This window comes from Macrobrachium nipponense, chromosome 20 (genome assembly GCF_015104395.2).
Source record: "Macrobrachium nipponense isolate FS-2020 chromosome 20, ASM1510439v2, whole genome shotgun sequence".
Taxonomy (NCBI): domain Eukaryota; kingdom Metazoa; phylum Arthropoda; class Malacostraca; order Decapoda; family Palaemonidae; genus Macrobrachium; species Macrobrachium nipponense.
In genome coordinates, this window is record NC_061089.1 from 68,765,831 (window position 1) to 68,783,235 (window position 17,405).

General features: G+C 35.9%; 1 protein-coding gene across 1 annotated transcript; it reads left to right on the forward strand.

Moving 5' to 3' along the window:
- The first annotated feature begins 673 nt into the window (after positions 1-673).
- Positions 674-1,369, forward strand: LOC135220525 (uncharacterized). Its single transcript, XM_064257699.1, has one exon. It carries the CDS (start codon positions 674-676, stop codon positions 1,367-1,369), a length of 696 nt encoding a protein of 231 aa, XP_064113769.1.
- The last annotated feature ends 16,036 nt before the right edge of the window (positions 1,370-17,405 follow it).

Here is a 17,405-nt window from a genome sequence, read left to right on the forward strand (position 1 = left end):
TGCCATTCATTAATAACCGTTTTCGTAAATAAAGGAAATTTATAGGAATTAACGATCTGATATGGTAAGTTTATCAGCTTTTGTATAATTCGAAATTTTTATTTATTTTATTTATTTAGGATTTATTTATTTATTATTTGACGCATTTTAATTGCTGTATATAGACGATGTATTTTTATATAAGAATGAGTGTCTAAAAGTTGGTCCTTCCAAAATGAATAATAATAATATAATAATAATAATAATAATAATAATAATCAATAATAATAGAGAGAGAGAGAGAGAGAGAGATTTTTAGAGAAATCAATCCATTCATTTAATACCTTTCGTAAATAAAGGATTTATTATTAAGATAATGAATATGGTATTTATCGCTTTTGTATAATTCGAAGTTTTTATTTTATTTATTTATTTATTTATTATTTATTTATTTATTTATTTATTTATTTGCCAGCATTTAAATTGCTGTATGTATTTGACGAGAGTTATTTTTATATAAGAATGAAGTGTCTAAAAGTTGGTCCTCTTCCAAAATAATAATAATAATAATAATAATAATAATAATAATAATAATAATAATAATAATAATAATAATCACCCAGGGAGAAAATTATATAATTCTAGAGATCAGAGACTCGGCGTGAAATATATAATTAATCATCTTCCTGACGAAATGAAGAATTCCAAAAGACTCTCCGTCAGTCATTTCCAGGCCGGGCCTGGAAGCCGCACAAGCTTCCAGGAGCTTCCGGGATTTCGCTCTCAAAGGTCCCACAGCCGCCGCCCACCGCAGCCGCCCATGAAAGAGATATCAAATTCGGGTGGTTCGCCCCCTCCCCTCCCCTTCACCTCCTTCCACTCGCCTTTCCATCCAACCTACTACTGCTCCCCTACCCACCTTCCCCTCTCCCTCCCTACCCATACCCCTTCCTCTCCCACCTTCCCCCTCCCATTGCCCTCTCCCCGCCCCTACCTCCCCTTCCCCTTCACCTCCCATCACCCTCCCCTTCTCCTCCCCTCCCCCTCCTCCTTCTTTCCCCTCCCATTATCCTCCACCAACTTTCACCTTTCTTCCCCTTCCCTCTCCCCCTCCTCCTGCCTTCCCCCTCCCTTTACTCTCGCCCCACCTCCCCCTCTATTCCCCTCCCCCATCTCCTTCTTCTCCTCCTCCACTTCCCCACCCCCTCCCTATACTTTCGCCCTACCTCCCCTCTTTTCCCCTCCCCCTCCCCTCGCCTCCCCGCCTTCTACCCTCCCCTCTTCTCCCCTTCCCCCTCCTCCTTCTCCTTCCCCCTCCTCCCCCTCCCGCTCCCCTCCCCTCCCCCTACCCCTTACCCCATCCCCCTTCCCTCGAAACCTCATCAAGTAATTAACAGAGAAATTGATGGACGTGAGTGAGAGAGAGAGAGAGAGAAAGAGAGATAGAGAGACATCGGGCATCTGGTCTGCAGCTCATTCCGGTTGATATAATTGGGTTAATGTGAAACACGGAGAGTTTGATGGAGGAATCATTAGGATGATCGGTTTTCGGATGGAAGAGTGATTGTTTGCTTGCACTGATGCCTTTGGTCCGTGTCACACTCGTGGGAAAGGGGGTGGGGGAGGGGGTTGTTAAAGAGAGGGAGATTAACGTGTGTTTTTTTTTTTAAAAAGTGGATTAATGGTGCTTGATAGGTCACCGGAAAGAACTGTAAGTATATGTCTTTCTGTGTGGATAAATGAGCGTCTTTCTTTAAATTATGGATGATGATAAAAGTACGATAGAGGCAAAAGGGTGTATTTTTTAAAAGTGGACACATGAGAATGAATAGTGCATTTCAGGTCGCAGAAAGAAATGTAAGTACGTCATCGTGTAGGGCATTATAAATATAGGTTTCTGTAGTGAAATGTAAGTGGTTTCTGTATGGAAATATAAGTGTCTTCTCGTGGGAACATATGAATGTAAGTACGTCATCTTGTAGGGAATTATAAGTAGGTTTCTGTAGGGATTATTATTTTTATAAGAACACTGACATATCAGCAAAAGATTGATAGAAATACCAGCTAATATTTAGTTTTGTTATCATTCGTTTAGGACAAACTTTCGACAATAAACGTTAGATAAACTTTAGACAATCCAGTGAGGACTCACAGAACAAGTTAATGAAATAATCGTTTAAAAAAATACTCTTAGTATCCTGAGTCCTGAAATGGAGAAGCAGTTCCACAGTTATGTATGGGTACAAATACATTTAAAAAGCGAAATAGATTTATTTTTAAATACATTTGTACCCTCACATAACTGCGGGTTTTTCCAGTAATATAATTATCACTGCAAGTCAGGCAGAATATTAAAAACAAAGCGACAGTTCCAGCACTTTAAATCGAGGGACGAATATAAACAATTACGTAAATATAACAGGAAGATAAGTTACTGTGACGTTCTAAATCAGAAATTCATATATATATATGTATATATATATATATATATATATATATATATATATATATCTATTATATATATATATATGATATTAAAAGCAAACTTAGAAGTTTGGAAAGAATTCTCACGCCCCCCTTGAGCCAAAATTCATGCGGGCTACTGTCAAACAATTACGTAAATGTTACATAAATATAAATTACTGCAACGTTCTAAATCAGGAATTCCTAAAAAAAAATTTTTATATTTATATGATCTTGAAAGCAAAATTAGAAGGTTGGAAAGAATGACTCGAGCACGCCTCGAACCAGAATGCATGCGGGCTACTGTATATACGTCAAGGCTTAAACCGTATAAATAAAAACGAAGCCACTGTTCATAGAGTACCATTATCGTCATTCGCGTTGCGCTCGACGCTAGTCATCTATTTATCGTTGCAGGTTTTCAGACAACGGTGAATTCTGTCGATAAACTAGAGACGGTTGCGTTGTTGCAGTGCGAATATTAGGGGTCTTATAAAAGGTCTGTCTTCGTTATTTATCTATGCAATGCTACTCGCCGTCTCTAAACTTCTATAGTTTCGTGTCATGTAATCCGCCATCTTTCTACTCCCAAGTTTCGTAATATTTTAAAATTCCACGTTTCTTATTGTTCTAGGCTTTTGCAGTTCGTAATATTTTAGATTTTTAAAGATCGTAATATTTCAGATTCCTGCAGTTCGCAATATTTTAGACTTCTAAAGCTCGTTATATTTCAACTGTCACAGTTTGTAATACTGTAGACTCGTACAGTTCGTAATATTTTAGAATTTTGCAGTTCTTAATATTCTAGACTTCTGAAGCTCGTATTGTTCTAGAGTTCTACAGTTCGAAATATTCTGACCTTTTAACTATAAATTTCTGAAAGCTCCACAAAAGGTTTCAGAGAGAGAGAGAGAGAAAGAGAGAGAGAGAGAGAGGGAGGGAGAGAGAGAGAGAGAGAGAGAAAGGACTTGTCAAGTATTTGCGTCTGGATTAGAGACAATCCAGTCTCTCTCTCTCTCTCTCTCTCTCTCTCTCTCTCTCTCTCTCTCTCTCTCTCAGACATTCTGTTAATCCCTCAGAAATTCATAGTTAAATGCATATCTAGCTGTTTAAACTTAGCCTCCAACAACCATAATTACATCGAAATCTATTGTATTTTGTATTTGTAGCGTTCTGTAAACTCAGATATACTTTCGATGTTATGCCCTTTTAAAGTTTCTGAGAAAAGGAAAAAGAAAAATATACAAAAATGTCAAATGTATACTATTTTTTACATTCAACATCGTAAAATTCCAGACAGTACTATAGTAGATTCACATCAGCCGTGCATTTGACGTCTAAGCCAGTTCCTTACGACGCTCCTGATTGGCAGGGCTGGAAACTATCAGTCTCTTGAGAGAGTTCACATAGGCAGGATCTATGTTCCATCTCCCCTGAGGTATACTTCTTTCAGGAGAGGTGGAACATACATCTGCCCATCTGAACCCTCGAGAGAGACTGAGAGTTTCCAGCTCTGTGATTGGCTTATCAACAGCCAATCAGAAGCGTCTTAAGGGACTGACCTAGACGTCAAATGAACGGTTGATGTGAATCTACTATAGTTAATTAGTTAATTAATTCCAGTCATCTCCAGAGAAATCTCCAGAGATTATTTCGGTTTTTGTTCATGGCAATAGTTAACAAGATAATGCTGAAAATGAGTTATAAATAAGAAAAATAAAATATATACGGTTATTGACTGTGCAGGAATATTACCAGCTGCAGAAATCTAAAATATTACGAACATTACACCTAACCTTAACTATGAGAGAGAGAGAGAGAGAGAGAGAGAGAGAGAGAGAGAGAGAGAGAGAGAGAGAGATTTGATTTGATTGTCTCCCCAGTCCGGTCGCAAATATTTGATAATTCCTTCTATCTCTCTCTCTCTCTCAAACTGTCTGTGAAGCTTTCATCAATTTATAGTTAAATTTACACCTAACCTTAACTATGAGAGAGAGAGAGAGAGAGAGAGAGAGAGAGAGAGAGAGAGAGAGATTTGATTTGATTGTCTCCTTAAGTCCTGTCGCAAATACTTGACAACTCCCTCAAGTTCCGCTCACTCTCTCTCTCTCTCTCTCTCTCTCTCTCTCTCTCTCTCTCTCTCAGCACCCCTAATCCTTCCGCGTGGAGTCTCTTTCCCAGTTTGGGCTTAAAGGACTCCTGTTTGGGATCGCAGGAGATATAGGATCCTATACCGTGTAAGAGGCAAATCCGGGATGCAAGCAAGTCCTGATAGGATTCAAGGATACGAGAAATTTCTCCTTCGAATTCATTTTGTGATACGAATTTCCCTCCCGTGGGATGAGTTTCATAGCATGGTCTTATTTTTTTTTTCTTTTACTTCTTATGTGTCCTCTTTTATCCTATTTTTTTTCTTCGTTTTTATTCCTCGTCCTCCTCCTCCTCTTCCTTCTTCTTCCCCTTATTCTTTCTCTCCCTCCTCCCCCTCCTCCTCCTCCTCCTTCTTCTTCTTCTCCCATATTTTTCCTTATTCTACCTTATTTTTTTCTTCTACTTCTCCCTCTCTCTTCTTCTTCTTCTTATTCTTATTCTTCCTCTTCCTCACTTCCCTCTTCTTTCTCTGCATTATCGCCCTCTTTTTCTTTCTTATCTCTTTCTTCTTCTGATTCTTCTGATTCTTCCTTTTTTTCTTTCCTCTTCTTCCTCCTTCTCATCTCCTTCTTCTTTCTTTTCTTTATCTCCTTCTTCTTCTTCTTATTCTTCCCTTTTTCTCTCTCCTCTTCTTGTTCCTCCTCCTCATCTCCTGCTTTTTTATCTCCTTTATCTTCTTCTTCTTCTTCTTCTCCTCCTCTGTCCTTCTTCTTCCTCTTCTTTTTCTTCTTCTCCTTCTTCTTCTTCCATTTTCTCTTTCCTCTTCTTCCTCCTCCGCATCTCCTTCTTTCTCTTCTTAATCCTCCTTCTTGTCCTTTTCTTCTGTCTCCTTCTTTTTCTTGCTCTTTTTCGTCTCTTCCTGCCATTTTTTCTCTTTCCTCTTCTTCCTTCCGCCGCATTTCTTCCTTCCTGCTTTTTATCTTGGCCTTCCTTCTCTTCCATTCTTTTTCTTTCCTTTCTTCCATGTTGTTCTAAGTCCTCCTTCTTTTGTGCCTCCTTATCTTCTTTATCTCCTTTATCGCCTTCTTATTTTCGTATCTTCTTCTTCATCTTCTTCTTCCATTTTCTCTTTCCTCTTCTTCCTCCTCCTCATCTCCTTCTTCTTTCTCTTCTTTTTCTCCATCTTTTCTTTCTTTCTTCTTCTTCTTCTTCTTTCTTTACTGCGGAAAGAATGTCGAGAGGAGTTGCAAAATATCCCTTTTGCATCAGCAAGAACCTTTAAAAAAAAAAAAAAAAAAGTGGGAATTCATTCAGTGGCACGTATTTTGGGCGCTGCTGACCCGAGAGAGCAACAGTTGCTTGTTGCTGCTGGCGTTGCTAAAAATGCGACGCTATTGCTGGGCATTTAGCGTTGCTTGAAAGCGCGCTTTGCCTGTTGGGGATTCTGGCTGATAAGATAATCGACGCTTTTGCCAGTGTTTAGTGTATAGTCTGAATGCACTAATGTTGTAATGTTGGAAACATTGTTCTCGCTAGTGTTTAACGTAGTCTAAATGTGACAATGTTGTAATGTTGGAAACATTGTTTTCGCTAGCGTTTAACCTAGTCAGAGTGCGCCAACGTTGTAATGTTGTAAACATTGTTTTTGCTAGTATTTAATGAAGTCGGAATGTGCCAACATTGTAATGTTGGAAACATTGTTTTTGCTAGCTTTTAACCAGTCTGAATGTGCCAACATTGTAATGTTGGAAACATTGTTGTTGCTAGCTTTTAACGTAGTCTGTATGCGCCAACGTTGTAATGTGGGAGACATTGTTTTTGCTAGCTTTTAACGTAGTCTGAATGCGCCAACATTATAATGTTGGAAACATTGTTTTTGCTATCTTTTAACGTAGTCTGAATGCGTCAATGTTGCAATGTTGGAAACATTGTTTTTGCTAGCTTTTAACGTAGTCCGAATGAGCCAATGTTGTAATGTTCGAAACATTGTTTTCGCTAGCTTTTAACGTAGTCTGAATGCGCGAACGTTGTAATGTTCGAAACATTGTTTTTGCTAGCTTTTAACGTAGTCTAAATGCGCCAGTGTTGTAATGTTCGAAACATTTTTTTTTTTGCTAGCTTTTAACGTAGTCTGAATGTGCCAATGTTGTAATGTTATAAACATTGTTCTCGCTAGTGTTTAACGTAGTCTAAATGTGACAATGTTGTAATGTTGGAAACATAGTTCTCGCTAGCGTTTAACCTAGTCAGAGTGCGGCATTTTGTACTGTTGTAAACATTGTTTTTGTTAGAGTTTAGTGAAGTCTTAATGTGCCAACATTGTAATGTTGGAAACATTGTTTTTGTTAGCTTTTAACTAGTCTGAATGTGCCAACGTTGTAATGTTGGAAACATTATTTTTGCTAGCGTTTGATGTACAGTCTGAATGCGCCAATGTTGTAATGTTGGGAACACTGTTTTTGCTAGCGTTTAACGTAGTCTGAATGTGCAAATGTTGTAATGTTGGAAACACTATGTTACATTTAAAAACCTAAACATTGTTGGTCGTAGTCGTGAATAAATGGTAAATGCTTCGTCTTGTTCAGTAACATAGGCTTTTTTTTTTTAACCATAGAATGTAAATTTTCTGTGCAGCTTCAAAATGTAAGTGATGTTCATCGATGTTGCCGGAAATGTCAGGTTATAAATTTTACGTCTTAATTGAAATTAGAAGCTTTGTTTTTTATGGGATGCCAGATTTTTTTTATTATAGATTTATACTTCAGACAGCGTCCAGCCGCCAAGAATGACCTTAGAAGTTTCATAACTTCATCCCTGAAAGTAAAATAATTAAACAAAATACAGATTAAACGGATGCAATTATTGTTCCCTGTAAGATTATAGAATCTACAGTCAGATCTCCCCCCAAAAAATCCAAACTTGGCCCTCCCGCTTGTGACACGAGTGTCACAACCTCTCGAACCGCGCGTGTACAGACTTTTATATATATATATATATATATATATATATATATATATATATATATATATATATATATATAGATAGATAGATAGATAGATAGATAGATAGATATAGATATATATATCCTACATCACTTTGATAAATATTCCCATACGAGAGAGAGAGAGACAAAGATTTATAATAGCAAGACATCCGAACAAGCGTGCGTAGAGTCCATCGGTAAATCAGAGAAGATATTACGTTCCCTCAACTCATAACGAAGCATTCCCCCAAAACAAAAGACACGCGATCAGTAACGCCCCTTTTTTTTTCCCTCCCTGGCAGGGAGCTACTATCGTATCCTAACTTGTATGGGCACCTTTCTCCGAGCCCGACGAGGATCATATCCTACGGGCATATAGCAGACGTATACCAGACACGCGTGTTTATGTAAGCTAAAAGCGTTTCGGAAGCTTAGCCTTCTCGTAACTCCTCGAGGCAGCAGGTTTGACTTGTGAGCCTATAACATTGAGGGGGCGGAGGCCTTATGCCTAGAGGAAACATTTCGGCTATGACGTAAGGGGTAAAAGGGGGGCTATATACCGCGAGGAAAACATTTCCTCTCTCCCTCCCCATAGAAGCCCACCAACGTCCGTAGTGGGCAGTAAATCCGGCTGTAAATCCGGCTTAAGCCGTTCTTTACGGGGCAGGCTTGAGCATAAAGGGGGCTTAGAGTGAAGGATATATTCTAAGGTTATGGGACTGAAACATCTTAAGAGTATCAGGTTCTGTTTCAAAGATTAGTAGATCTAATTAAGGGTTGGAAATTTATGTTAGTTTGGCGTGACAATGCCGTGGGTCATAGCAGCGCTTAAATATACGACACGGCGATTATAATGGTGATTCTAATATTAATATTAAGTGAATTACGATGGTTTCAACGTCGAGTCTAAATTCTAATCCATACTTTCACTACCCATAGCTTTCCAATAATAACTTTCAGGATTTTTTTTTCCTTAAAGTAACTTTCTAATACGCAGAAGTTTCTCTGAGTTAACTTTCTAATAAGAGGAATTCGTGTTGACATTTAACATACGATTCCTCTCTCTCTCTCTCTCAGTATAAGTTTGTTATAGTATGTATGTATTTACATATTTGATTATGTATTTTTAAATATATCCAAAACAAAATTTTCATTTTAAGCAAATTTTTATACTTCATATTAAATTTATTTGCAACGTCAGCAACATAGTTGTTGGGACGCCAGTTTAATTACCATAAATCAAATCGCACTCTCTCTCTCTCTCTCTCTCTCTCTCTCTCTCTCTCTCTCTCTCTCTCTCTCTCTCTCTCTCTCTCCGGGGCAGAAACATTCATAAACATTTCACAAATCCATGCACGCATCCATTCAGGAAAAATTGACTATAGTAAAGAGAATCTGTCATAGTACGTTTTGTGAAATCAAATACAGTGAATAACATTAATTCTCTCCGGTCGTAATTCATTAGCTAAAATTACTGGGGGATAATCCGTCAATAAATGATCAAACAAGTCTCATATTTCCATAATTGTGTTGATGAATTATTAAATCATTGTTACAAATGAATAAATAATTTGAGAAGGATAGAGTCAGTGTCCTGGGAGGCGTTATCCGACCTCCAGCTTACTAGGGACGCGTGCAAGATTTCCCCCTTACTCATAAGTTGTGAAAGTTATATTCGTAAATTAACGTAAATTAAAACGTGCTAAAATCTAAGGTCAACTAGAGCCTTGTTTCACCGACAAAAAATTTAAATAAATACGCTATATTTTATTAGAAATCATTTTTCCGTACTGTTTAACACACACACATTATTTATGTTTTTACATTTTCATTCTAATACATAAATCATAGATATGCTATACTAAAATTCCCGTGTCTTTACCTCAACGCGAGACACCTTTTTCAGACCTTTTTAGGGTCTTCCATTGACCTTACCTAAACACCCCCCACCCCCAAATAACAACAATAAATTTGTAGGCTTACTCCCCGAGTAAGCGGAAATAACATTACTTATCCAGTTTAATTCAAATATGCACAATTAAATGCCATAAGCCTGTTATGTTAGTCAAATGCTGGGATGAGCAAACATTATTTTGGATGTTTTTCAACAGTACTGAATTATATAATACCTGAGAAACAATATCTTTTTTTAAGGAATACAAGGAATAAAATGTCTGTTTATTTATTCAGAATCATGTCATATTTTCAGTCGAGATCTGATAGAAATAAAGGCTTAATAATTTGTTATCCGGAATTACCTAAATTTTTTTCATTAAGGTCTGAAAAAAAAGTAAAATACCAATTTGTTTAAGAATCATGTGAAATTTTCAATTACAGTCAGATTGAAAATCATGTAAAATTTTCAATTATATTTCTATTCAAAGTCATGGTGAATTTTAAGTTAAGGGCTCATAGGAAAGAATGCCTATTTATTTGTTCTTCAGTTGAGGTCTAATAGGGAAAAAAGAGATATATTTATTATTCGAAGTCGTGTAAAAGTTTCTATAGAGGTCTGATAAAAAAAGGGCATATTTATCTGTTATTCAGAATCGTGTAAAGTTTTAATTAAGGTGTGATACAAAAAAAAATGCCTTTTAATTTGTTATTCTAAATCATGTAAAATTTTCGATTAATGTCTGATAAAAAAAGGGCATATTTATCTGTTATTCTCAATCACATCAAGTTTCAATTAAGGTCTGATAGATAAAAGTATAAAGATTTGTTATTCAGAACCATGTCTAAGTAAACATTCATAACACGCTTTCCCAAATTATTACAAGGACCTAAACACAAGTTACAAGAGCAAGCTCACTTCAAATTCCATTCGGTGATCCAACCATATTCATATTTGCTCAGAGAGACGAATATAAATCCTGCCCGCCCCAACGAGAGAACGAATCAAGACGAATAAATACGAATCAATACGAACCAATACGATTAAACGCCACTCCGTCCCAGTATCCAGGAGAAACAACGAATTTATTCGAATTTATTAGAAGATGATTAGCGAGACGACCGGGGCTCTCAATAATTCATTTGTCAACAGCGAATCAACAACAAACAACGGGTTATAAAAGAGAGCTTCGAACGAGAGACGACGGGAGAAGCAGAATGCATTCTGTGTCAATATTGGGACACTCGCCGCCCGCCGCCCCCCACCGCCCCCCTTCCTCCTCCTCGAATTTATTATATAGCATTTCAACAAGATGAATAATAATGCTCTCGGGTTGGCTGGCGAGTGCTCGCTGAGATAACTTGGTGTAATGACGGTGGAAATTGAAGGAATATGTAGGTGGTAAGTTTTTTTTTTTTTTTTTTTTTTTTTTTTTGCCGATTCGATACGATCTTGTGAGTGGGAGTTTGCAATGTGTTGTGATTTGATATGCTGCTGTATATATCTATATTCATATGTGCATATATATATATATATATATATACATATATATAATCTGGCTTTTGGCAGTTTATATACCAATAATAAGCCTTTTAGCTCACAGACATACCGTAATCTTATACGAAAACAAGACGGGAATGTAGCAATCTATTCATTAACCGACATTGCTAGTTAAGGAAGAGCAAACAAATATATATATATATATATATATATATATATATATATATATATATATATATATATATATATATATATATAAAATGACGTCGCTAACAAGCTAATTTAAAAGTTAGCCAAGACACCACCGAGGAGAGAGAGAGATAAAAAAAAAATATACAAAAAGTTTAATTCACCGTCTCGTTTGTCAAAACTGTCTCTAATTCGGCAAAACCAAGTTTCTTCACGGCGTTTCCTTAATCATTTTTTCGGGAGTGGGGGGCACGTGGGGGATGCCCCCTTGGGGTTGGGGGGAGGGTGGTCCTTTTACGCAAAATCGTAAATGACGCATACGGTCAGGTTCAGAGTCTAATTGAGTCTAATTGGGCAATTACTTAAGGTCACGTGGGCGATTTTACAGTTTATTATCTCTCTTGGACAAATGGGTGGGTTGAATTTTTTTCTGATTCCGTAGAAGTTGTGGAGGGAATTACATAAGGAGAAAATTCAGTCGTGATAAAAGTGTATAAAGTACTGTCGTGTTTTGGGTATTTGTTATTTCATAGCATTTAGGAATTTCATTAATATATTTCAGTTAGTTTTCGTAGGTATACTCACACACACACACGCACACACACACACACACACACACCACACACATATATATATATATATATATATATACTATAATATATATATATATATTTATATATATATATATATATATGTATATATATATGTGTGTGTGTGTGTGTGTGTGTGTGTATGTGTATATATATATACACACACGTATTTATATACATACATGCATATGCGTGTGTACCTACAAAACTAATTGAAACAAAATGTATATATATTTTCCAATCAGTTTTTCATAGGTACACACACACATATGCATGTACATATATACGTGTGTGTATATATACTCACACTTTATATATATTCACATGCGTATGTGTGTGTACCTATGAAAAATAATTGAAAATATATATATATATATATATATATATATATATATATATTATATATTTATATATTATACGAGTATGGTGTAGGTAGGAGAGAGAGAGAGAGAGAGCGCGTCGGACCGTCAATGAATGTGACACCGTATTATTCCATTTAAATAAAAAACTAAAAACAAAACAGTAACTTTGCAGTTACGAACGGAATATTTGTTTTCAGAATTATCAAAAATCATTTTGTTTTTGTGACATTTTCAAAAAAAAAATTGTAATTCCATTCGTCACCGCTAGCATCAAAAATGCTCGTTGGTGCGTGCCCGTATCATTGATGTCAAATATTGCCCCCTAGCACCCCCCCCCCAACCCCCCGTCCCCCTTTCGGTAAAGTCATTTAGCCTAGAGCGAAAATGTTTTGTGAAAATTAAAATTATTCGAACGTTTATGAACGTTTGATTAATATATATATACGTTTGTTGGTACAGTTCTATCTTGAAGAGGAGGAGGATGAAGGTGAAAAGATTCAGTCAGATAAACTGATTCAGTTGCTCGTAACGTTTCAGATTTCAAGAGGATGAATAGAAGCCCAGATACATTTCAGAATGTATGAAGGAGATTGATAGAATTGTCCAGATGCATTTCAGAATGTATGAAGGAGTCTGGTAGAATTATCCAGAACAATCTAAAAGATGGAAAATACATATTCTAGTGTATTTTCAATGCTTTCTCTACTTTATACTGATCCTCGTACGCATTCGATCATACCTGATAGACACCTGACAATGGTGGGTCGAAGTAGATTGAAGAAGTACAATATACCATGCACTATATATAGATATATGCATTAAGGTACAAATGTCCCTTAATATCCAATTTGCTCTACCTCGGAATTTATAAATTCTCATGTATGCTAACCGAAGGGGAATTTTCTTAGCTGATAATAATTAATTTCGCCCTCTCGTGGATTCGAACCAGCGCGCAGAGGAGAAATCAGGAGTTTAGTTATATATATATATATATATATATATATATATATATATATATATATATATATATATATATATATATATATATATATATATATATATATATATATATATAGATATATATATATATATCCTGTTTAAATCATGCCTACTAAAAAAATCGTATATTCCGAAACTTATGTTAATCTTTCTGTTACTAATATATGAAATGTACGATAGTCAAAGTAACGAGAATTTAAAAAAAAAGAAATATTAAATAAATAAATAGATTCTAGTCTGTTAACAGATATATTCTTTCCCTTAGTGAACTTTGGAAACGGAAAATATTATCATCTTAATTCTCCCCCGCAGGTCAGCGGTACCCATTAACCCATAATATACCAATAGAATCATAATTCCCTCATAATGACCTTCAATTAAAAGTTCATGGAAGTAATCGTCGTAGAGATTTGATGTAAACAATTCAAAAGTGAAGAGAAGAGATGATTAAAAAAAAAAAACATTAAAACCTGCCCGACGCGAATTACACCGTCGAGTGTTGCAATGCATTTTTAAATCTACAACAGCCCCCCTCCCCCACCCCCACCCCCCACCCAACCCCCCTAGTTCACCCCACCCCCAAAGAATAAAATTTGTGCTACGCGTGTTATCCCAGGGCTAAATATAGATAACGAAAGACTCGAAAAAATGGGTAATTTCCATCGCACCTCTTTAATTAAAAGCCCCAGGACGGCGGGATTACGTAAATCTCTCTCCTCTCTCTCTCTCTCTCTCTCTCTCTCTCTCTCTCTCTCTCTCTCTCTCTCTCTCTCTCTCTCTAAACCTGGATATGAGGTTATTTATTCAGTAAGGTTAAATGCATTTGCAAAATTCTACTCGTCGAAATTAGATACTCTGCTGTGAGAGTACACACCCCGTCTCTCTCTCTCTCTCTCTCTCTCTCTCTCTCTCTCTCAATGTGCTTAGAATAAGTAGGGTTTAAATTTATATATTCATAGTGACATCAGGTTGATTATGAAAGTATCCATGCCTAGGAAAATCTTCATGTGGATTTTATTTTCAACTACAGAATTTTTTAACAAGTCTGAATTAATTTACATAATCAAATGATAAATGATACGCTACCGAAGTATTTTGAATTTATCATGAGATACTAAGAACTGAATACACAGGATTATTATTATTATTATTATTATTATTATTATTATTATTATTATTATTATTATTATTATTATTATTATTATTATTAACAGTCTCGAGGAAAAATGGTTTGTGTAACAAAAATCCACAATTATATAGTAAACCAAATATGAATACATTTTATTATTATTATTATTGCTAAGTTTGTGTTATAAAACCTCACAATCAACTACATAGTAATACATTTTACTATATGTTTATTTTTTTTTTCTCTCTCTATCACAGTCCTCCAATTCGACTAGGTGGTATTTATAGTGTGGGGTTCCGGGTTGCATCCTGCCTCCTTAGGAGTCCATCACTTTTCTTACTATGTGCGCCGTTTCTAGGATCACACTCTTCTGCATGAGTCCTGGAGCTACTTCAGCCTCTAGTTTTTCTCGATTCCTTTTCAGGGATCTTGGGATCGTGCCTAGTGCTCCTATGATTATGGGTACAATTTCCACTGGCATATCCCATATCCTTCTTATTTCTATTTTCAGGTCTTGATACTTATCCATTTTTTCCCTTTCTTTCTCCTCAACTCTGGTGTCCCATGGTATTGCGACATCAATGAGTGATACTTTCTTCTTGATTTTGTCAATCAACGTCACGTCTTGTCTATTTGCACGTATCACCCTATCTGTTCTGATACCATAGTCCCAGAGGATCTTTGCCTGATCGTTTTCTATCGCTCCTTCAGATTGGTGCTCGTACCACTTATCACTGCAAGGTAGCTGATGTTTATTATTATTATTATTATTATTATTATTATTATTGCTAGAAAATTAACAATCTCAAGAAAAAGAGTTCGTGGAATAAAAATCCACATTCAACTACAAAGTAATACATTTTATTATTATTATTATTATTATTATTATTATTATTATTATTATTATTATTATTATTAGTTATTATTATTATCCTGAAAATTTATACCCTGGCCCAGACACAGACAAGAATGATAAATCGAGTGTTTTTCGAAAAAATCATCCATAAACTCATATATCAAAATCTACCATAACAAGTCATAAAACTCAATAGATTTTTACAATCAAACTTCGAGGTATGTTTTTTACGCCTAAAATTCCCGGTGGTCGTATATAACAGAAAATAACAAGGGGAAAATAAAGATCTCCAGGAGGCGTCTCACTCACTCACTCACACAAGCTTCCATCAAATAACGTCGTCATTAATCTCTTGGGACTTTGTCCGAGCTCGAAACCAAAACATCTTTATTGAAAGTTTTCTCCCTACCGCTGTTTACTGCGGAAGGGATGAATTATAATTGTTTTTTTTTTTTTTTTTTTTTTTTTTTTTTTTTTTGCCTGAGCAGGTTTACGTAGATATCGGCTGAACCATTCCGCGTGCGATGAGAATGAATGTTATTTTTTTGGTTTGGGAGGGGGAGTTGGATGTTGGTTTTGGGGTAAGGTTTATGTGAAGGTTTATTTAGTGGGGGGGGGCGAAGGGTTGAGGGTTGGTTTTGGGTGGAGTTTTAAGTAGATAGACCTCACCATTCAGCGTACGAAGAGAATGAATTATTATTATTATTTTTTATGTAGGATTTGTGTTTTGTAAGTAAATACCATTAATGAGGAGTTTTTTTTTTAATTTAGATTTCTGTATTTTGTCATTAAATATCAGTAGTCAGAAAATTTTAATTTTATTTATATACAAAAGGGTTCCACACATTCCTTGTGCGAAAAGGACGAAGGTTTTTTTTAAGTGGGATTCTAGGGTTTTGTAAGTAAATTACATCAGCGAGATCTTTTTCCTCCTGTTACATCTTTCAAACATTTTCTTTGTCAATTTCCGTTAAAGCGCTGAATGACCTCATAGGTCCCAGTGCTTGGCGTTTGTCCTAAATTCTATATTCAATTTAATTCAAACCAATAGTATGGAATTTTTTTTTATTTTTCGTTTTTTTTTTTTTTTTTACATACTCACGAGACATTTCGTAAGGTTCCTCCTCTCCTTACCTGAAAAAATTAATCATTTAAAATTTCAAAGATTGTTCTCTGTATGCATATAACAATGCGCATTTAACAATCAACTTTGTTCGTATTTTATCTGAAAAAGATAAAGAAAAATCAAGCTTTCATTATATTAGATATCATGTTTTAACATTTAAAAGTTTTTTGCCGAATTGTACTTTTATGCATTTATGAAAAAAAACAAATACATCGAGCATTCTTTTAATCAGCAAATAAACCAAGAATATAGATATCACTCTCTGCTTCATGAATATTCTCTCTCTCTCTCTCTCTCTCTCTCTCTCTCTCTCTCAATATGGGATGTTCCTTTATCATCCATTAACTTATGAAAAAAAACATTAACCTTCGAGTCTTTAATCCAGCAAATAAACCAAGAATTGATATACTCTCTGCTTCAAAAAAATGAATCTCTCTCTCTCTCTCTCTCTCTCTCTCTCTCTCTCTCTCATTATGGGATGTTCCTTCATCATCCATTAACTTATGAAAAAGACACAATTAACTCGAGCATTCTTTAATCAGCAAATAAACCAAGAATATAGATATCACTCTCTGCCTCATGAATCTCTCTCTCTCTCTCTCTCTCTCTCTCTCTCTCTCTCTCTCTCTCTCTCTCTCTCTCTCTCTCTCTCTCATCACGGGATGTTCCTTCCTTCATCATCCATTACCGGTTCGGCAATCATACATTCCTGATCAAGTCAACTGAAGCTTCAAAGAAACACTGGGTATTGGTTCGTTCGCTTTTATGAACGACGGAGAGAGAGAGAGAGAGAGAGAGAGAGAGAGAGAGCGCAGGTCAGTGAAGGGTAAAATCATCGATTTAATCTCTTGATTTCTGCCGATTATTGTAATTGTTTTTTTTTATAAGATCAAGAAGTTCCTCGTTGTACTAGTCGGTTACGCGCTCGACTACCGATCTCAAGGTCCGGGTTCGTGAAATCAAAAGAAATATTATTTCTGGTGATAGAAGTTCACTTCTCGGTGTGGTTCGGGTCCCACAATAAGCTGTAAGTCCCGTCGCTAAGTAACCGATCGGTTCCTAGCTGCGTAAATATATCTAATCGTTCGGGCCAGCCCTTGGAGAGCTGTTAATTAGCTCAGTGGTCTGGTTAAACTTAGATATACTTAACTTAACTTGACTTATAAGATCAAGAGAAAGTTATAATTGTTAGTGTCGTTTATATTTATATTAGCATCAGTCTTTCTCAAACAATTTGAATGTTT

Coding starts and splice junctions, on each gene's coding strand:
- LOC135220525 (XM_064257699.1), top strand. CDS start 674: ATGAAGAATTCCAAAAGACTCTCCGTCAGTCATTTCCAGGCCGGGCCT.